Source organism: Ursus arctos, unplaced genomic scaffold (assembly GCF_023065955.2).
Source record: "Ursus arctos isolate Adak ecotype North America unplaced genomic scaffold, UrsArc2.0 scaffold_16, whole genome shotgun sequence".
Lineage (NCBI taxonomy): Eukaryota > Metazoa > Chordata > Mammalia > Carnivora > Ursidae > Ursus > Ursus arctos.
Window position 1 is genome coordinate 6,293,100 of NW_026622830.1, and position 22,512 is coordinate 6,315,611.

At 46.9% G+C, this 22,512-nt stretch overlaps 2 protein-coding genes across 4 annotated transcripts in view; one reads left to right on the forward strand and one right to left on the reverse strand.

Moving 5' to 3' along the window:
- RTF2 (replication termination factor 2) overlaps positions 1–22,512 on the reverse strand; it is a 39,661-nt gene that overhangs the window by 7,204 nt on the left and 9,945 nt on the right. For both annotated transcript variants that reach the window (XM_026503785.4, XM_026503784.4), the window contains exon 5: positions 21,545–21,623. In XM_026503785.4, the coding sequence (XP_026359570.1) occupies positions 21,545–21,623 (79 nt within the window). The remainder of the gene's footprint in view (positions 1–21,544; positions 21,624–22,512) is intronic.
- Positions 1,189–15,019, forward strand: LOC113258751 (beta-1,3-galactosyl-O-glycosyl-glycoprotein beta-1,6-N-acetylglucosaminyltransferase 7). Of its 2 annotated transcripts, XR_007190639.2 has the most exons (5): positions 1,189–2,841; positions 8,554–9,582; positions 10,538–10,633; positions 13,765–14,042; positions 14,895–15,019. XR_007190639.2 is itself a non-coding variant. In XM_026503782.4 (4 exons), exons 2-4 carry the CDS (start codon positions 8,613–8,615, stop codon positions 13,986–13,988), a joined length of 1,290 nt encoding a protein of 429 aa, XP_026359567.2. In that variant the 5' UTR covers positions 1,189–2,841; positions 8,554–8,612; the 3' UTR covers positions 13,989–14,386. The 2 variants fall into 2 exon arrangements, 1 of the variants encoding a protein (XP_026359567.2); XM_026503782.4 differs by lacking the exon at positions 14,895–15,019 and having other exon boundaries at positions 13,765–14,386.

The following is a 22,512-nucleotide window of genomic DNA, read 5'->3' on the forward strand; positions in this document are numbered from 1 at the left end:
TGCCTGACCCTGGCAGCTTCTGCCAGACCCTAGGAACTTGGGTGAGCAGCCCATCCCGTGGGAGCAAGTGAAGCCAGTGCAGGAGGCAGATTCCCATGCACAGTGCCAGCTGCCAGGCTGGGGCTCTTCTCTACGGACTGAAGGGTTGAGGGAGGGTTACTTTCGGCAGTGAGGGCAGGGCTGCAGCAAAGACACAGCTGACCCAAACGGATGGACCTCTCTCTGTTCATAAGGGAAAAACACCCATATTTTCCGGCAAATGTATTATTCTATGTGTACGATTACTGCACAGTTGAAATCATGTATTTGTTTTAAATTAGCTTCCTTTTATCACTTATAACTTAGATGTCCCGAAAATGGGGGAAATGGTTAAAGAAATCACAATACATTCTTAAAAAGGAAGGCCAGATAGTTATTTCAGAGTTTCTGACAATGTAGAAAGCGCTTGGTAAGCTGAAAGAAAAAAACTACAAATTATATGTCCATGACCTCTGGATATTAGCTTTTTTTTTTTTAAAGCATTAGGAAAAAAAGCCAGCAGGAAAGTGCTGAGGGAACAGGGGCAGAATCACAGTAACATGCTGCTCTACTGTAGGCCTGTATCACAGACAAATGGAAGAGCGGTTTCGCACGCTCTGTTCTCGCAGACACTATCTGCACGAACACCCAACGGCACGCATCTCAGACCCCGGGTGGGACCTGCCTGTTTCCCGCGTAGTACTTCGTGGCACGCAGGAAATAAACGTGTACCTGTGTGTGCTTTTACAATGGTGCTTTCCTCTGTCACACTGTAAGCTCCAAGAGGGACGGACTGGTCGTCACCCGCCTCGGCGGTGGCCCAGGGCTAAGCCCAGGGTCCTGCTCACAGTGGGCACCAGGAAGTAAGTGCCATATGCGTGGATGAAGACAGCCCGAAGAGATATTTCAAACCAGGATGAAAGGGAATAAAATTTTAAATCCAAACAGTTCCCCTGAAAGGTCGTATGAACTTCACACTCCCGACCACATGTAAGAGTGCCCATCACACCAAATAATTTGAAGAAACACAAACACTTACGTGATCGGAAAGGTTAAAGAAGATAGCTCCTTTATGGCTTTAAGAAACAAAAGGCCCCACCGCATTCCTACGGCCTCTCTCGCACATCATGCGTATATGCTGTAGGTCTACTTTATTTATTAGGATTTTTTTTTTTTTTAAGATTTGTTTGAGAGAAAGTGAGAGCGAGCATGAGCGGGCGCAGTAGGGGGAGGGACAGGGAGAAGCAGATTCCTTGCTGAGCACGGAGCCCCACACAGGGCTCAATCCCAGCACCCCAAGATCACGACCTGAGCTGAAGGCAGATGCTTAACCGACTGAGCCCCCCAGGCGCCCCTATTTATTAGGATCTTCATTCAAAAAGTTTTACTTTAACCACTCTGTAGAATCTGATACATTAGGCCTATTGACCTTTGGTCAATATCGCAATTCCTCCCGTGTGTTATTCTGTATTTCCCTTTGAGCTACGGAAGCGTAAAGCTGTATGCAGGCCACTCTACGTTCTCAGCTATCTCTTCCACTGCTTTTTGGCTTAGAGAATCTTCCTCCTTCCAGGTTCAGGATGTGAGGTCCCAGGTGAAATCCAGCACCAATTCTTATCCCCTCGGGGCGTGCTACCACGAAGGGCCCGGCTCACGAGCACCCAGCACCCACGGGCTGACCTTTCTGACAAGCACTCAAGGTACAGGGGACACAGCTGCAGCAGGACTTCACCAGCGGCCAGCGGCCTTTCCTTTCCTGATTCTTGCCCGATAAACCTCAACTCCTGGCACGTGAAGATCTCCCTACAAACATACAAGGTCTCACCACTGACAGGCGGCACGAATCTGTTTTTATAAAAAAGCACACATGCCACACACAGCCATGCCGCAACCCCGGGAGCTTCAAGAGACTCGACTTTATCTGCCCAATTAAGAAACCTTTCTATGGCAACAGCGACAACTGTTCAGCAGAAGGGCCACAGGCACAAGCCACCTGCGAGCAGGCGAAGCGAAACTGCACTCATCTGACTAAATGCCAAGCTCAGGTGCCTGGACACCTGCGTGAGGAGAAGTCTCCCCGGCGCGTGACTCCTGTCTCTTGGCTCCACGATTCTTAGATCGGTCTGTGGGAAACCCGAAGAGGCAGCAAGTGAGGGAAGCTTGTAAGCCAGAGAAGGCAAAGAAGGGAAGATTACAAGCATCCAGCCGCGGAGAACAACAGAAGGTTAGAGTTGCTGGCGGTGGGGCAGCGAGGCCAGCTCAGCCACGGGCCCTGGCCCCGCCCCTGGCAGAGCCCCGCAGCGCCAGGCCGGGCACAGCTCCCCTGCGTCCCTGAACTCAGGCCCTCTGGAGAGCCATGCTGAAACGTTTGGATTGTTCTGAATGCTATTCAGGAAGCAAACACGATTTTTAAAGGACTTTTATTATTTATCCCTTTAATGAAAAAGGGTCAGATAACCACATCTGGCCCCTGATTTTTAAAAGCATTTATAGACTTTGCCCCACGACCGCCAGGACCCTATCCAGGCTTCAGAACACCAGACCACTCTGCTGCCCTTCATCTGGGCCAGGCTGCCGTCCTGTTGCGTTTTGTAAGGCAGTGATCTAGTCCTGGAGAAATACTGAGAAGAAGCCACTATTTTTCAATCTACGGGTCAGGACCAACAAGAATAAAATCCTCCAGGGATGAAAGGGTAACAAAACCGGCCAAACAACTCCATTCATGTGATTTCAGCGGAAGCCACGGAACCGATGGGAGAGAAAAACCCAGCTGGCACGGCCTCGGCCAGCATTCCGCCCCCGGCACCTGAGCAGCAGCTTCTGGTAAGTGCTTCCTTAAGTACGCCCAGGTCGGGAGGGGCAGAGACGGAGCAGGTGCACGTATTAAAATAAAATGTTTTTCTTTGCCTCCTTTATAGTTTTAAAACACAAATATTGGAAAGCCAGCAGTATTTTTTAATGCAGATGTCGCAGGCATCTTTTTCTCTCAAAACCAGCCTTCGGGTTTTCGTTTCAGCCAAAGAAAATAAAAGGGAATATTTTCAAGTTTGAGACTAGAATTTTTTTTTTTAAGATTTTTATTTATTTATTTGACAGACGGAGAGAGAGAGAGAGCACAAGCAGGGGGAGAGGGAGAAGCAGGCTCCCCGATGAGCAAGGAGCCTGATGCAGGGCTTGATCCCAGGACCCTGGGATCATGACCTGAGCCAAAGGCAGACACTTAACGGACTGAGCCACCCAGCAGCCCGAGATCAGATTTTTTTTTTTTTTTAAGATTTTATTTTTTCATTTGACAGAGATAGAGACAGCCAGCGAGAGAGGGAACACAAGCAGGGGGAGTGGGAGAGGGAGAAGCAGGCCTCCAGCGGAGGAGCCTGACGTGGGGCTCGATCCCAGAACTCCGGGATCACGCCCTGAGCCGAAGGCAGACGCTTAACGACTGAGCCACACAGGCGCCCCAGATTTTTTAATTTAAAATGCCACCAGCTGCTCCTTCCTCACACGACAGATAATAACCAAGTCAGCCTCAAGGCCACGTCTAAGTCCTCAGTCCTCTCTTTGTGCCAATCACACACATGCTATTTTTGTTGTGGTGGTTTTGAGTAGGATATCACACTGAAGTTTTCCTCTTCATACTGGACTGGCTGAAAAATGTATACATGCTGTGACTAAGACGTCTGTTTTGCTGGACAGCTGGACAGTGCTTGAATTCAAAATTAGTCTCACATTATAAACAGAAAGAGTTCAAGAAAACCAAATGTTTTAACCTGTGGGTATCGTTCTGAGCCCAGAGACCACAAAAATAAGAGGCATCAAATTTTCATTGCTGTGGCTGGAGTGACTTTTTTAGGACAAACCTACAGTAAATGGAGAGCATTGACATTCACTGTCTTGGGGATCGACACTAACACCCCAGTCCTGCTCAAGCTGGGTCCCTCCCCTGGCCAGGCTCAGTAGGGAAACTCACATCCACCCACTCCTGAACACCTGTCCCGGTGTTCCTATGGGGCCGGGACCATCATACACCCCATCTTCAGTCCAGAAAATGGACACTAAATTGTTTCATCTGGGCAAGCTAATGTTAACGCTCTAAAACAGTAATATTCTAGAACATATGGCAAAATATTTTAAGTTCATCTTTAAAGATGCCCATTCATTATCTGTTTACACACAGAAACTACCTTTGTGTAAAAAAAAAAAAGTATAAAAGATTCAGCAAAAAGTCAGAATATAGGATGTTGTCAATTCCCCTGGAAAGTCTTTATAACGAATCCCATCCCAACAAATTAAAAATCATTGCCTTTAAAGAAAGTGTTCTAGTGGTAACACACGATGCCAAACCCATGCTGCCAACTTCTGTTTCTGGCTGTTAAGGTTTGCCAGGGGGTGGCGAAGGGGGGGCACTGTGGCTGGATAAAGAAGAAGAGAAGAAAAACATACTCAGTTGGTCTAATAATTAGGGGAGTCATGTGTTTTGAAACAACTCTTCAATAGTATCATACGCTTGGGCAAAAACATAAAAAGCAAAACAAGTCCATTTTGACAACTATTAACTGAAAATCATTTCTGCTATTATATAGATTATAATGCTATAAAAAGGAAAAAAACTTAAACCCCATCCCTAACCACAACTTCGGTAATTATTTCTACTGAAAGAGACTCTCCACCATCTCTTGGATGTCGTATGTCTTCAGTCGACTGAATCTATGATCTTCAGAACATTACTCCTTGTTTGGCAACTATTTGTACACTGAACATATTCACTGATTCCGCCTCCCAAAGGCTGCAGTGATGGAGGGACTAAAAGATTATCAGGGTGTATAAGGCCCAGGAAAGGTAATTTCAGTAACTGACAGTACATAAAAAGAGACTTAGAATGCGCTCACTCACATACAAAATAATAGTTTCAGGAAAGATGTGTGACTCAGCAACACGTGAGGAAACAAGATACTGGAATAGTAAAAATGGGTCTGGTCTGGTCAAACGCACTTCATATCTGCTCCATAAAATACAAGGATAACTGCCAGTCTTTCTAAAACCTTTATTTTTAAAAAAAGATTTTATTTATATATTTGAGAAAGAGAGAGAGAGAGGGACAGTGAGTGCATGTGCATAAGGTGGGGGGGCAGAGGGAGAAGCAAACTCCCCACTGAGCAGGGAAGCCTGACACGGGGCTCGATCCCAGGACCCCGGGATCATGACCTGAGCCGAAGGCAGATGCTCAACTGCCTGAGCCACCCAGGCGCCCCGTTCTGTAAAATACATTTTTAAAATATAGTTTTTATGGAGGGAAAAAAGGGTCCAAAAATCAGTAAGACCACACTTCTTAATGAGCTGTGTATTCCCCACACTTGAAAAATACCACTGACATGTTTTGGAAATTAGTTCAGTGGTAGAAAAGTCACCTGTTTAATAATTACATTTTCATTATGGCAACAAAAGTCAAGTTTACATTATAGACAAAACCACAACAAGTCACCAAGAATCAAGGCTCGGAAATGTTTGCAAAACTGAAAATGGCACACACCCCCACTTAAAAAGGAACGAGCGGCCAGCCCCGAAGACGGGATGCCCGCGGGGATTTCCACAGGACCCACTAGCTGTTGTGTTAAAGCGACAGCAAGAGCTACGGCAGCGCCGGGGCCTCCAGAGGCTTCACTTATGAGGCGGGCCTGCCTGCCTGCCTGCCTGCACGAGCTTGTGTTGAAGCAACGACAAGGAAGCTCAAGTGCCGGTGACCCCGGTCCCCACGGCAGGTGGCATTCTAGAGCACACCGACCTCTCCATCACAGAGGAAAGCCGAGATGGAAAGAAGGTGTAACCAGGCAGGTGTGAGGCCAGAATCAGAGGCAGAAAGGCGGCAGATGAACACAGCCCAGCTCACACGCCTGTCTCCATAGGAGAGAGAGAAAACACTTAGCCCAGGGATTACCCTGAAGGACAGCGGATTACACACGGGACTTGTCCTCATTTAATTACTACAAACTACTGAAAAGATCCAATTCCCTGTGGCAGAGCCAGAGTTTACATGGGGTGTGATCTGTTGGTGAAGTGGGGCTAACAACGTTCCTATGATGAAACCAGAATCTTCTACTTTGATCACAAGCCTAGAAACAAAACCAAAGAGGACAAGCCAAAAAACCTCCAAAACCTCCTTCCCACACTGCAGCGGTAACACAGGAAAAAATGCAACAAACTATGGCAGATGGGTGCCCTTTAACCAAAACGTGTAAAAGTAGTGAAAAGCTTGATTTTAAATTCAAGAAGGTATTTCCTTCTTGCTGAATTTCTAGGTTTTGTTTATTTTACAGACCAGATAGGAAAATGTGTTCATTACAGTGAGTTTTTGTGTTTATAAAAAGTACATAATTTATAAAAATGTCTTTAGAACAATGCCATTACGTTTCATGTTTGGGGCTATCCTCAAGCGTTTACTGACCTGGCACAGAACGCTGTAGCATGGCATATTTGGGCAGTGACTGCTTTTTTATTTTTGAAGTGGGATGGGTAAAAAGAAACTATACGAGGAAAATAAATCCATTTTTTTAAATTCACAACCCGCAATCAGCATTTACAGCTTTTACTGGCTCACAGTTGAAGAACACAAGAAGAGCTCAAAAGGCTGCCTAGTCCAGCTTCATCCAAATGGCATTTGTAATAATGACACAGAAGGGCAAGGAGCCAATGTCAATGTGAGCTAGAATGCTGCTCAAAAGCAAATGGGCTTTTTAAATAGGCAATGATATGACTTTTTATAGAAACCAGGAGTCAGGGATTTGTAAACAAGAAAAGTCGTTACTAACGTAATAGCTGTTTGACCGGACCAGACTTCTTCCTAAATTTCAAAGGTGATGACGTCTTCATGCGTTAATAATTAATTAATCAAAATGCTTTTGGTCACCTTTGCTCCTGCTAAACCTATCCATGCACTTCTGTAGGGCTCCAGAAAGGCAACTCATTATTAAATAATTTTATTACATAAAGATATCTTGTTTTTAATTAGTGAACCCTTCTCTAAAAATAATCATAAACTCAACAAGCCAAATTCTGCGATCATAAAACTTCTTTTGATTTGTTGCTTCCTCTACTGGAAAGAGTTGTAACATGACACAGAATAACAGCATAAAATGAACTCTGAATAATGCAGAACAGGACAGCATCTATGTCCAAAATAAATATTTGAGGGTTTTGTTTTGTTTTTTTTAACCTGCCAAGGTAAGGGCAGTAACACATGAAAATATGCTCATCGGGGAAATGCAAAGTAAAACCACAATGAATGATCACCACACACCGATCAGAGTGGTTAAAATAATGAGTCTGAGTACACCAAGTGCTGGTGAGGTTGTAAGGGACTGGAACTCTCCTACGCCGCTGGTGGGAATGTAAAATGGTACGACCTCCTTGGGAAACAGCTGGCAGTTTCACTGTTAGGTATTTACCCCCAGAGAAACAAAAACATAGGCCCTATTAACACCACCCTGGAAACCTGCTCATTTAACATTCCAGAAGTTTTTACACTAAGGGCTGTTTCTGTAAAACTGCCATTGCTTTTAATTTAGAATTGTGTTTAAAGAAGAGCATAGACTTCACTGACTGCCTCTACTGTGCCAAAACAAAGTCTTGGACGCAAACGTCCTGACTGTGAGCTTGCTGAAGTAGTCGTCGCGATTTTCTATTACGTCAGGGAATGTAAGGAGATCTCTAGCATCACCAGTATTGCAAATGGCTATTCAGTGCAATGGGCTGCCTGAGTCCGTCCGGGATGGCTGTGCCCAATTGTGACATCATGTTACGGGTAAATAAGCACTGGAAAATAAACCACAGACCCATGGTATATCTTGTACTTTTGTAAACATGACCTGTGGATAACTTTTCCGTTTTCCCAAAGGCTGATCTATATTTCAATAATTTGAATACATCAGTGTTATCTGAGTCGGTAGAGGTGACCTAACCAACCACCACCATGTTTTGGTGCTAAGGGCTATAACTTTCAATGAAGCTACTGAAATACAAAAACAAAAACAAAGGGCCAAAGACTTGTGCATGAATGCTTATACTGTCTAGTAATCTCCTAAAACCGGAAACTATCTCAATGTCCACAACAGGTGGAAAGATGAACCGTGGCATGCCCACGTGATGGAATCCTGCTAGCAGCAAGAAGGCAGGGACGGTGATAAACACAATGGTGTGGATGGAATCTCAGAATCAGGACCCTAAGTGTAACATGCCAGGCAAAGAGCACACAGTGTAGGCCTCCATTTCTATAAAGTTACAGAACGTGCCAGCAAATCCAGTGATGGACAGAGCATCAGAAATTGCCCAGAGACAGGGTGGAGGGAGGATGGAGTAAAAGGGGCCTGAGGATACTTTCAGGGGGGAGGGGAATGCTTGTCGTGGTGACTGTGCTGATGCTTTCGCGGGCGTGTGCGTAGAGAAAAACGGAGCACGTTACACACCTGAAATACGTGCCCTTCGGTCAAGCTGCAGGTTGGGGGAGGGCTGCCACACCCTAAATTCTCCCTCTTGTTCACCTAGGAAGCTTAAAGGAAAACATTTCAAGCCATGGTGACGCGAAGGCCCTGGGAGCCCAAACCATGAGCCAGCTGCGAGCCACGAAGCCCGGGCTCCTCGTGTGCGTGGCCATCTGCATCTTCGTTCTTCTTTATTTACGGAATCCGACCCCTGAGGAAACAGAGGAGGAGCCCCCCTACCCAGCAGTAGTGGAATGTGGCTTTTACCCCGATGAACTGTGTTCGGCTTTATTTGAAGGGAAAGGGGCCGCCCTCCAAATCGCAAGATTTTGCAAAAACCCTCACAGTTCTCAAATTCTTGCTCATTTACGCACCCCAGGAAACTGCTCTAGGATTTCCCGGGAGCTGCGTTTCATAACCAGACCCTTGTCTGCAGAAGAGGGCAATTTCTCTCTGGCATATATTATAACAATTCATAAGGAGCTGGCGATGTTTGTGCAGCTTCTCAGAGCTATTTATGTGCCTCAAAACGTTTACTGTATTCATGTCGATGAAAAGGCCCCGAAGAAGTATAAGACTGTTGTGCAAACCCTGGTTGACTGTTTTGAAAATATTTTTATTTCATCAAAGAGAGCAAGAGTGGCCTACACGGGCTTTACAAAACTCCAGGCAGATATTCATTGTATGAAAGATCTGGTCCATTCCAAATTTCAATGGAACTATGTCATTAACCTTTGCGGACAGGATTTTCCAATCAAAACCAATAAAGAAATCATACACTACATCAGAAGCAAATGGAATGACAAAAACATCACTCCTGGAGTAATGCAGCCACCAAACACGAAATCCAAGACCAGCGAAAGCCATCCTGAATCCACCCCTGAAGGAAATATCTGCATATCTCCAAATAAAAGATTCAAGGACAAACCGCCCCATAACTTAACAATTTATTTTGGGAGCGCTTACTATGTCCTCACGAGGAAGTTTGTAGAGTTTGTACTGACTGACACCCGCGCAAAAGACATGCTTCGGTGGTCCAAAGACATCCAGAGCCCGGAACGACATTACTGGGTGACTCTGAACCGGCTGAGAGGTAAGAACAATCCAGGATGAGAGTCTGTTCAGATCAGAGGCAACAACAGGAGAAGTTCACTCTTGAGTGAACACTCTCTACTTTACTATGGCTCGGGAAACAGCTCTGCATTTTGCAGGACCTTCCACGTGAGGAGTATGGGAGGGTCTTCGGTTTAGGGGTCTGAAGTTTGCTGATAGTGCGCCATGTTCCCAAACCAGCCCGGCTGCTTTTATTCCCTCTCCGGAAAGAAGTCCTACCAGCATCTGAGCACGAATCTTCAGAAACTTCTTCGTTCAGTCATTACATACTACGGCCTACCTACTAGTGCCAGACATTATGCTAGGGGCTCTTTAACAATAGGAAATATTAAAGGTAGTAATTTTTTGGGTGGCAGATACGATACCTCTGATAGGCTCCCTGAGAGGCAGAGGGAGACCTCATGTCCTTCTTTAAGTGGCCTTCTCTTCTCTTTGCATAAAGCTGACTGGCTCCGGTAGGGGATGTGGCCTCAAGTTCAAACAGCTAAGCTAATGGGTCCAGATGACAGTGCAAACACTGAATCCAGCAGAAACCGGTTAGGATCTTCTTATAATCTCTCCCATCCACTAAAAATCCTATTTTCGAATCCCCTCAGAGGGCTATCACGGGGAAAACACAATCCCAAGAAACCCAGCATCATCAGGCCCAGGGCTCATTGTAGGCATTCCATGAGTTACCGGGGATGTGAAAGGGATGGAAGCGAAACACAGCGCCGGAACACAAGGCCAGTGCGGCGCTCCCCACCCGCCCCCAAAGCGTTAACCCTGCATCAGACCACAGCCCAACACTCGGACTGAGGCTGGACCTTCCCTCCCCCGCTCCTGTCTCCCGGACTCCTGCCCGTGGAGGAAGGGGAAGGGCCGGCACAGAAGAAGTGGGAGCACAGGGCCGAGGAGCTGCCCACGCCGCAATGCCTGTTCTGCTTCCCCCCCAGATGCCCCGGGAGCCACACCAGACGCCGGCTGGGAGGGAAACGTTCGAGCTGTGAAGTGGAGACACGAGGAGGGAAGTGTTCATGATGGATGTAAAGGTAAAAATCGAACCAAACCAAAAGCAAGCCTTCCCATCTGACAAAAACTCTGCAACCGCTGCCGGGGTGATATCGCGAGATGATCGTTAGCAAGGAGGGATGGGATGAGTGAGGTTCCATTCCATGGGGTCAATTTTTTAAAAACTTATTTAATTATAATACCTAGACAGAAAAGTGCACAAATCATAAGTACTTGGGTTGATAAATATTCACAGAGTGAATACAAAACCAGGCTGCAACTTTAAATGCTTTAAGATAAAAATATGCAAGCTAGCTGGTTTCTTCCATCTGCTCCTAGAATTCAAACCCAACATTTATTAAAAAAGGCTCTGTATCTCCCTGGGTCTCTACCAGGACAGACGCGTGAGTAACAGGTGTGCGCTCCAGAGCGGGTTCTTAAGTAGTTCTTGCTGAAGGAAGGTCTTTTTGCTTTTTACTCTCAGGAGACTCTCCCTGGGAGCTATGAATTCTTGTCTGGTGTCCCAGAGGTTTTAGTTACCAGGACATTACAGAAAAGCAAGACCTGGGGTGTGGAGGGCAGTGTCCCCCTTTGCTGGACAGGCGGGGACATCACTGGCTGACTGCAGGTTCTCAGGCACCACAGTCTGGGGGGGAAGTGCCTAGGGAGTGGCAGGACCGGAACTGGGTTCCTGTCACGCTGTTCAGGCCTAACACTCTCTGGGTGGCACCGGCTCTCCCCACCCACCTGAAGTCCAGGGTCGGATGGCTGCCCGAGAGGAGCAGACGGTCTCGGGGAGAAGATGGAGGCCAACGGTCACAGAGCGATGTTTACAAGTCCAATAGGGAGAGTTGCAAATGCTCTGGGAGCCCGCACGGAAAGGAAAACGAGGTGTCCGACCTTTATGGGGCCGCCAACCATGTGGGACAGAGAAGGCAGGAAGAGCAGAGCAGACGTGCATGCAGGCGGCCGGGGGCACAGCATCCTCTGTCCGAGGGAATCTGGCCTGCCCTTTCCGTCCACACGCGGCTTCCCAGCCACGGCGGGAGCTACGGCGCAGATACAACCCCCTCTCCTTATCGTGCATGTGGGTGTGGTCCTCGGGCTTGAGTTACAGGAGACCAGACAGCAACTGGGGTCACCCAGTTTTCAAGCTGTTTAAAAGACTGACCTAAAAGAAACAGGTTGCAGACAAATGAAAAGTGTAAAACCTAACACCAGAGTAATTCAAAGACGAGCAACTCCTACTGCCATGTGCGCAGCCGCCCTCCTGACAGGTACCGGGTCGGAAGGGCTGGAAGAATTTTCTAGTTATTTTTAATATTTTAGCCAGGATTCAATGAAGGAGCTATTCACGCAGTAAGAGGGTGACAGTCAAGCAACAGGCTAAGTTGCAACCTTGACCTTTCTTTAGAAAGCAGGTGCTTGTTGCCATTATGCACTGGGGTTGACAAGACTGGTCAATAAATGTTCGGGTGGGGGTCGGGGGCTCAGATTTGTCCTGAAAACATGATTCACTCACAGTACAAGAAGTCATGAAAGGCTGTTGCTATCAATAATAATGATTTAGAATCCTTTGAGTGACAACCTGAATATTTCAATGTTTGCCAAAAAGTCCAATTACTGTGAATCTTAATAAAGATCATCATTGCCCCAAAGTAAACACTTCAGAAAGTTCTTGCCATGGCTCACTCCAGAGCAAACCGTCTACTAGTAAAGCAGTTCTGGCCCCTGCCTTAGGCCAAGCGCTGGCGGGGAGTGTGGCAGACCCTGCCCCCTTCCAGAGTCCGGCTCTGGGCCTGCAGTCAGTCCTCACAGTGACTCTGTTGTTAACGATCACGTTCACACTTTACAGAGGAGGAACCCCAGGCTCTGAGGAGTGAGGTCACTCCCCATGTCACAGGAAGTGGCACAGGAAGTGGCAGAGCCGGGTCTCAAACCAGGTGCCACTGGCCGGTGCCCCTCCACTGGATGAGCTGACAGAGTGACAGTCACCCTGTTGTTATCAGCAACAAAGAGTTTATTTGTAATCATCAAAACAGCACGAACCTGACTCAGGACTTTCCATTCGCTTGCGTCCCCTTTCGGCTCAAACTCATGTGTGCAAATGACAGAACCATCCAGTTACAATCAAGGGGCAGCTGATTTTCTTTTCACTCTTAAGTTTTTCGGACTGCTTGTCTCATATTCAGACTTCTCAAGGGCTGAAGTGTAATTCTGAGACTCTGACACTGTACCAAGAGTGTCTATCAGAAAGATTTCAATCACGACGACAGTTACCACTTACGGAGCGCTCACCCCGCTCACAGAGCTGCTTGGCCCTTAACCGAATGAAGGCCTGCTCACTAAGGGAACGTTCTTTCCGCCTTTTTCCAGTCTCACAAACAACACTGGATGATTCTGTGCGTGCAGTCCCACCCCTTTCCTATAATATTTCCCTCAGATAGGTTTTCAGAAGTAGGATGACGGGGTTGGTGTGGAGGGAAAAGCAGGGCAGAGCTGGGCAGAGAGCAAGGTCTCCAAAATGGGTAGACCTTTCCCTCACACGCCAACGGAGCGCTCGCTTCTCTGTGAACCGAAGGGGGTAATGGGAGCCACCGCACGGCGTTGGCGGGAGGATGACAGAGAAGGAAGTGCCGAGCACAGCGGCAGGCACGTGGACGTGCTACTGAGTTCATCTGGAAGGAATGAGCACTAGATTCTAACTATCATTCCAATTAAATTCCTTCCATTTACATCACACGCTCACTCTGCAAGAGTGAGAACGGATGGCAGCGAGGACCTGTTACCACCGCTGCGATTCTTGTGATCTACCCGCAAACACGGAGAACAAAGTTCGTGGAACCTAACACAGAATTGAGAGTGGGCCCGGCAAATGAGTGCTATTACACCTCCCTCGTGTGTTCATGACTAACGAACATTCCACAGCATTCCCTTAAAGCAGCCATTCAACATGCCAGAGACCACTGATAGAATGAAAACATCCCCGTCCCCACTGATTCAAAACCCAACACAGAAGCCCCTGTCAGAGCGATCCGGGAAGTCAGGTCCGGCCTGCGCTCGCGTGAAGCAGGGGCCTTTACAGATGACCTCGGAGAGCTGTCCCTTTTTGTGTGTGACCGTAAACTGACGAGGACACAAAGGCGGCAGGTTTTTGTGCTTCTTTCTACAGGCCGCTACGACCACGAGAGCTGCGTGTATGGACCAGGGGACCTGCCGTGGATTATTCGGTCGCCTTCTTTGTTTGCCAACACATTCGACTCGACAGACCCTCTGGTGGTGACGTGCCTGGAGCGGCGGCACCGGCTGCGGGCGCTGCGACAGGCAGAGGCTCCCGTGGAGCCACACTGGCGTTTCCCACGGGACAGTCACTTCAACGGGAGGCGGAGCCACTGAGCCGGAAGCTGCGCACTGTCTGCTTTCTTACCAGGGCCGCCTGTTCCCGGACTTGTAAGTAACAAGAGAGCTTTCAGCCAAAAAAGAAAGAATGAGAAGGGATTCCCTGAGACAAGCTAGTCGTCAGATGGATTTAGAAACATGCTGTTGACAAGCCGTTCCTATTAACCACAGGCCACTTTTCTAGCCTTGAGGAAGAGATCATGGGAGGAAAAGTGACTCAAGGTACTGCTGGTGGCCCCCCGACCGGCCAGCTGGACGGCTGACTGCTTCCGTAAACAGGGGCTGCAAGTCAACCCCCCCCACTAGATCCTGACTCAAGTTAGCTAAGAACACATCTGATTTCTAAGATACTATTGTGTATGAGGTTCTAATAAAGAACAAACTCGCACTGGAAATGACTCTGCTTCTCTGCACAGCGTTCTCTGGCTGCGGACCACCCACTCTGTTCCAGCAATCCTAGAAAAACACAGAATGTCTACTTCCTTTGGGTAAAATGAAAACGAACCCAGAGTTGAAACACGCTTTCTTAAAAAGGTTGCCCTACGTTTCCCTAGTCTCGTGGCACTAACAGTACCGTCTGTCCCGATGGCTACGTGCCACGTCTGGGCTGCCCCATACCGATGACCACAACCATGACCACAACCACAACCACAACCACAGGGGGCTTCGGGGCATTCGAAAGGTAGACAGTGTGACTGATTAGGTGAATTTTAATCTTTATTTTAAAAAAATTTACTGAACTGAAATTCAAATAGTCACATGTGGCTGGTGGTTACCATACTGAACAGCACTGGCAGGAATGATCTTAATTCTCTCTACTCACAGATTTGGGTCTCTAAACAGTCCATGGCTTTTTCCTCATTCTGTTGAGGACTTTCTCTATATTCTCTTTCTCTAAAATAGTTTGTGGCGTCGTACAAGACTGAGAACGTGCTACTATGAAACGGCACAACACGGAACTACTAAAAATAAAGGAAAAGCAGGAACCACGGGAGAAGACACTAAAAAAATAAACGTATAATTCAAAAGCAGAGTCCAAAGCCTCAGTAAACTGCAGCTTTGCAATGAAATCAAATCAACTCAGTCAATGCAAATAGCCCCTGGAAAGCACAAAGCTTTCCAGAAGGAAAAGAGGCTCTGAAAGCAGGTCCCACAGATCAAATTAAGTAACCACAGAACATTAAAACCACCATTTCAACAAACATTTCTCCCACCTAGACACCTAATTCCAAGGAAAGCACACACTGAAAATGTTAAAACTGTCGGCGAGAACGCCAAGAGCCCCACAACAGCAAAGCTCTGCTTTTCTACACTAATTTTTATAGGCAAACACAGTGCTCACGGATGGCGCCAACTGGCTACGTTCCGAAAATTCAAATTCACCACGATGGTGTCCTCTAAATTTTATAACAACTACTAGCAAGTTAAGGGCAAAACTCATTAAACAAACAAACAAACATATCTTTTCAAGTTACTTGCAACACAAGCCTGCCTTCGTTTTGTTTCAATGCCGACTGTACGTTTCAATGTTCATTCAACAGCCACAGTGCTGTGGAAGGGTCTAATCCGGGCATCTACTTACCGGATGTGCCATGAGGATGAAGCACTTAGATGTCTGACTCATCTCACAGATGAGGAAACTGAGGCACAGGGCAACAGTGGGACTTTCCAGGACCACACGGCTAAGGAGGTGGAGCTGGGATTTGGACCTAAGCAGGCAGTGCGGCTGCAGAGTCCAAGCCTTCACTACACCACCTCACCTCATACAAAGAAACGAACTCAAACACAGAGCCGCCCTCCAAGGGATCAGACGTAACAGAAGAAGCCACCTTAACAAATCATTCCAGTAAAGATAAAATAATGGTAAGTAACTTAAAGGCATGGTGGAAGGAAGCAGGAGGAGATTCAGGGAAGGACACGCTGGGTTTTAGTGGAGTGCTGGGGGAAACAATGGGAGCAGAGGCTGACAGCCAGGCAGCCACCAAGGCTGGGACAGGCCAGCGAGGCCAACATAAAGCAGCAGTCTTCGCCGGCGTTAGAACCAACGAGAAACTGCTGTTCGCTCTACTCTGAGTCAGACTCTCACTGTGTTCCTTTGTAAGAACACAATTAAATCACATGCAAAAAGAACGTCTGAAATATACCACTACACACTGTCTCTTAAAGGTGACACATGAATTGGGATCTTGAGATAATTTCCCTTTTTGGGAGCAGAACCTTCTCGCTCAATGTAGACACTACTGTTTAATTTTTCTATTAGATCTCTCTAACACGTGAGGAAGTTCAAGCTGCCTATCCTGCATGTTATGCAGTTCCCTGAGGCTTAATACTTCCAAAGACCAGGAAGACGGCAGAAAGCTAAAATTCCCCGAAAGAGGTCAGAGCCTGAAAAAAACTCAGCATTTGCAGACCACTTTTTGTTTTGTTTTGTTTTTGTTTTTTTAAATATATTTTTTAAAGATTTTATTTATTTATTTGACAGAGAGAGAGACAGCCAGCGGGAGAGGTAACACAAGCAGGGGGAGTGGGAGAGGAAGAAGCAGGCTCCCAGTGGAGGAGCCTGATGTGGGGCTCGATCCCAGAACACCAGGATCACGCCCTGAGCCGAAGGCACACGCTTAACAACTGAGCCACCCAGGCACCCCTCGCAGACCACTTTTGAAGGCACCCCTTTCCCTAACATTTTCTCCCCTTTCCATTCCACCTCCCCACGAAAAGACAGCAAAAAAGTGGTGCCTGGCTGGCTCAGTCAGTGGAACACGCGACGCTCGAGCCTGAGGTGGTGAGAGTTCAAGCCCCACACTGGGCATAGAGATTACTCAAAAAAGAACCAGCATGATTGTAAATTTTTGTTTCACTTCTGACTTTAAAATATCCACACGCCCTCCTCGATGACCACAAACCCTAACTATGAAGTCAGTGGCAAGTCAAATGCTACTGGTCACAACTCTAACACCTAACTCAGGGATTCTCAAACTTTATAGCGCATGCAAATCCCCATGGCTGGGGCGGGGGCAGAGGATCTTGTTAAAATGCAGATTTTGATTCCACAGATCTGGACAGGGACCCAGGAGTCTGTTTCTTCAAAAGAGAAAAACAAAAAACCTCCCAGGCGATGCCAATATTGCAAGACCGTGGCTCATGCTTTGAGTAACAAGCACACCGTTTATCTGGCAAACTGTAATTACTCCAATGTGTTTCTTTATTACAAGAAGGGAAGAAGACAATTAATTTGGGGAATTATAATTGGGGAATACAATTAATTTTTTGGCTAGTAACGTGTTTATAGTGAAAACAAACAAATGAACAAACCTAGCAACTACATCTCTTTGGACCCTATTTACGGAAATCAAGCGCGTACACCGTGTGTTTCAGAGCACACAACCGGAGCGACCTCAAACCCTTGAGTCTCTTCTAGTGAACTGAAAAACCAAATGTATAGGAAACTACAGAGTGAAAATTAGAGAAAACGTACACCCTAACTATCCCTGAGGTTCCTGAGTTATTCTTACGACACTGGTTTCTCTAAATTTCAGACATTACTTACAAAACCAAAAGTATTTGTATTAGACTTTGATGCTGGGGCTTCATCTCACTTCCTTGACATTTCCCTGACGCACTGAGTTCCTGGAGCTGCACCTGACTCTTCCTTTTGGCAGAAATGGCTGGTGTTCCCTTCTTCCTGGGCGTCCAGCTCTAGGACCCTTCCCAGGCTTCCCTGCAGGTCGGTGTGGCCACATGACTGAGGGATGGACAACAGAACGGGAGCAGAAGTGATGAGCACTGTCTCCCAGCCTGACCCATAAAAACCTCCTACTCTGTATGCTCCCTGCGCTGTTCCCACCAGTCGGCTGAGTGCAGAACACTCCAAACCCCAGAGCAGGTCTGAGCCATAAGGCAGCAGGAGCCCGAGTCCTTGAGTTTCCCTTGGAAGAAAGCTGCCCGACCAGGAACTTTCACTGCATTAGCCACTGGAACGTAAGGGCTGTGGGTCATACCAGTTAGTCAACCGTGCCTGATACGCTTAGTCTTCCTACACTTTAGAGACTTTAAATTAAAAGCAGGAGTTTGATTCCTGATAGTACATACATTTGTCATTTATTATTTTAAAATGTCATTGTTTGGAATCTGGATCTAAAAGGAAAGTGTCTAAGAATTTACTACAATCCTTCATTTTACATATTAGAATCTGAAGCCCAAAGAAGCGATAGTCTCAAGCCAGCACCGGTGTGTGACCCAAAGCTGACACATACCAGGCTCTAAGGGTTGGTTATGTGGATGAATGACTCCCACTCAAGTGAGCCACTGACTGTCCCATGATCTATGATTTTCTAAATTGTACAGTGTTATACACTGACTGTGTCCCCTACCAAAAATTTGAAGTTCTAGTCCTCAGTATGTCAGAATGTGACCTTCCCGGAAATCAGATCGCTGTAGACATAGGTAACATGCAGTCACTGGGGTGGGCCCTACTCCAATGACTGGTGTCCTTACAAAAAGGGGAAATTTGGACACAGAGAGAGACTCCATAGAGAGAAAACCATATGAAAACACGCAGGAAGAAGATGGCCATCTCACAGCCCTTAGAAGGAACCAAACCTGCCAATACTGCGATTTCGGACTTCACGCCTCAAGAACTGTGAGTAAATTTCTGTGCAGTTACCCACTTTCTGCTGCCTTATGGCAGCCAGTATTAGCAAACTAATACGTGCAGTATTCAGTCTAGCTCTGCAAAGGCCATTTTTTACGTGAATCCTGTAAGTTAAACGTGCTCATTATCTTGCTCTTCTGGCAACAGATTTATTTTTCTGAAAATTCTCTCCCTGAGGTATTCCTGGAGGACAGCCAGCATCCTGTCCTGCCTGCTGGAGGTTTCGACAGCCATGGCAGCTGCCCTCATGAGACAGAAAGAGCTAGTGCTCTTGGTTCTCACCTGCCCTCTGCTCCCCTTGTGCAACCCTGCTGCCCTCAGTTCCCCTTTCCACCTGCTTCCTTCCCTTCCCTTGAAGTGCTCAAGGTGCTGACATTTCAAAGTTCACTAGCATCCAGTGAAACTTCTCAAGTACCAAAAAAAGGTTTCAGACTTCCCTTGCAATGCTGTATTTCCATGACCTAAAATCAACTTCTCTGTAGAGCTCTGGGCAGACAGTCCTGTTTTGCTGCCAGCTTGTTAACATGGTCACTAATGGATATGCGAGGTCAGCCTATGCAAAGGGCAGCTTCATGCCATTTGAGGGGTGGTCAACATCATGGGCAGAAGAAAATGCAAGTCTGGCTGCTTTGGATCAGTCAGTCCCCACGCCTGGCTGCCTGCTGGAATCATTCTGGGAACTCTTAAAAGCAGGATTCCATGCGGCTCTACCCCAACTGTGAAGATTCAGACTTAGGGGGTCTGAGACGGGGAATGGGAACTTATGTTACTGTGGAGAGCCTACCGTGCAGCCTGGTTTGGGAACCACTGATTTAGGGTATTTGGCTTCTCTGATAAATTTCAGCTTTATTTCCCACCTTCTCATATTTCTTTTCTTTCAAGCAGACTTCCAGAATGTATTTGCAAATGTGTCTAACACATAAACAATACCTTCCATATTATGTGGGGAAACACACACACACACACACACACACACACACCCCTGAACACAATGTATACAGGGTTCCCCTCCTGCCCGAAGGAGCCCCAGGCCAGCCACGAGCCGGCTCCTACGGTGCTCCTCCCACAGGAGCCCTGAGCAAACCTGCTGCCAAATTCCTCCTCCTGTTCGGCCCCAACATTTGGGCATCCTGCATGGCCCACGCATTTACGCTCCCACAGGCGTCAACGGCTCCTCAGTGCACACCCACCTGGACCTGCTCCTTGGGCTGGCCCTCGAAGTTTCCACCATCCTGTCCGACTCACTTCCCAGGCCTCTCTCCCTGCTCGCACACCCCGCCCTGCCCACGTGAGGACGACACCTCACATTGCAGTTCCGTCTCAGCAGGCCGCCTGGGCCACTTTCTCCTTCTGGTGTGGCAAGTGCTCCTCTCCCTCCTCCTCTTCTCAACAGCCTTCTCCTCTTCCACCACCCTCACCCACATCCTACCGCCACCACTTGTGGCATGTCCCAGAGCCTCAGGCATCCCTGCTGACCTACCATCAGTGTCTTGATGTATTTCTGTAAACATGCCCATTGCTTCTAATTTTACTTAAATTTACTTTAAACGTTCACTTTATACTCCTGCCATAAATATCAAAGCAGCACCCCTTGCCACTACAGCAGCCTCTCCCCCTCTGGGACATCACCCTGTGTTTCCTTCCCAGCATTAGCACCTCTCCAACTGGACTGTGGGTTCCATGAAGCAGGGGCTATATCAATCTTATCCCCCAGGCTGTCCCACCGTACCATGCTTAAGACACCCTCACAGGTGTTCCGTGAAAGTTGCTGAATGAAAGAACAGCTCACAACAGGGAGAAGCAGGATGAGGGGCCCAATGAAATCCAAGCAGAGTCAATATGGGAGAAAACACAATCAGGACCTGTTGGCATCCATGACATCAAACCAAATGGTAGCTTTTCCGTGGCCAACAGAACACCAGAGACAAATGTCTGGGTCTGCGCTAGCGCCACCGTGAAAGCAAGGCCATCAGCATTTCCATCCTGTGAGCTGCACGAGTGAGCGCCTACAAGTGTTTGCCCCCCTGTGTGAGCACTGACCAAGGACCTGCGACATGCTCTGCAGGTGAGAGGCGGACAAGCCTTGCTCCTTGCTCTCCACACTCACGGTGGAGCACAGACGATTGTGAGTGCAGCAAAAATACTCTGGATGACACTATGATGCTGGATACCTGTCATTATACATTTGTCCAAACCCACAGAACGTACACCACCAAGGGAACCTTAAGAGATCTGGGGTGATGGTGTATCGATGTAGGTTCATCAGTTGTAACAAATGTACCCCCCCACCCCCAGTGGGGACATTGATAATGGGAGAGGCTGTCGGGGGGTGGGGGGCACAGAAGGAATAGAGGAAATCCCTTACTTTCCTCTTAATTTTGTTATGAAAGCTACTCAAAAATAAATAAATTCTTACAGAAAAAAAAAAAAAAAGGAAAAAACACAATTGGCCCAGTCCAGTGGGGAAACCATGACGTAACTACCAATTACATTCTGATGAGATCAGTGGGATAACAAGGTGCCCAGGGAATGGGGAAGGAGGCTTAGCAGCAAGGGTTCACAGAGGAAGCAATCGCTCTAGAGCTAAGGTTCAGGGGGGCATGACCTCCCCTCCCCGGGCTGGCAGGTCAGGGGAGAGAGAACAAAGGCACAGGAGGTGGTCAGGGAGCGGCCAGAGCTCGGCCTGAGCTGGCCAGATAGGCAGGGACACCACAAAAGGCAGTCTGAGTCTGCATCTAGCAAGGCTGAGCCATGGAAGGTTGTAAGCAGAGAAACAACTAATCAGATCTGTGGTTCAGAAAGAATTGAAGGATGTTGAAATGACACATGGAGGGAGGGACCCTAAACCATCTGATTTCGTCAGCTACCAAGACGGAACAAATGATGGATGTCAACAACTCACTGTGTGACAAACTTCTGCTTTTATCTCTTTCAAGGCTCGTTCAGAAAACACACAACCACAGCACCGCAGGAAGCAAAACCTGGAGAAATAATCCAAAATGGAGGATGACTTAAATAATAATTTAAAAATGGTCACCCAGATTATTAGTTAACATATGTTCAGGTCATACAAAGGCCAAGAACTACAAAGAGAAAAATGGTCACATTTGATTCCATTAAGGAAAAAGAAATTCTTTTGTCCCATATGTATTTATTTATGTACTACCTTATAGATAGATAGATAGATAGATAGATAGATAGATAGATAGATATGCCAGAAATATAGGCCATAGTCCCATTCCTGGTCCCTTTTAATAATCCTTTAGAATAAAGTCTCTCCTACAAAAAAAGTAAATACGTTAAAAAAAAAAACCCTACAAACATACAAAGTCAAAAGATAGAACAGGACCTCTGGGAGATTATTTTATATATATATATATGAGATGCACGGTTTATATATATTCAAAAAGGTCTCCAAAAGCAAAAATAAACGATGTATTAGAAAAATAGGCAAAAGCATGAACATGAAGGAGAAATATAAATGGCCAAAACATATAAAAGATGCTTAACCTACACTATTAATTAAAGAAATTCACTGCAGAACAACGATGTGGCATGCTTTACGTATCCGGCTGCAGTGAGCGAGACTGACGTCATCCAGCTGAAAACAGAGGACAGAGGCGCATCTGTTGGTGGTGGGCACAGCACGGTGCGTCTTAGAAGGAAAATTTGTCAGTATCAAGGAAAGAACCACTTTTCAGAGCATCTACAGGAACACGCTCACGAGTGTGCAAATGCATAAATATGTGTTTATGAAGTTGTGTAGGACAGTGCAGCTTGTAACAAGGAAAAAGAGGAAGGCACCTAGATGTTCATCAACAGAGCAATGGTTACATAAATTATGAACACTCACACAGCTATTAAAAGGAG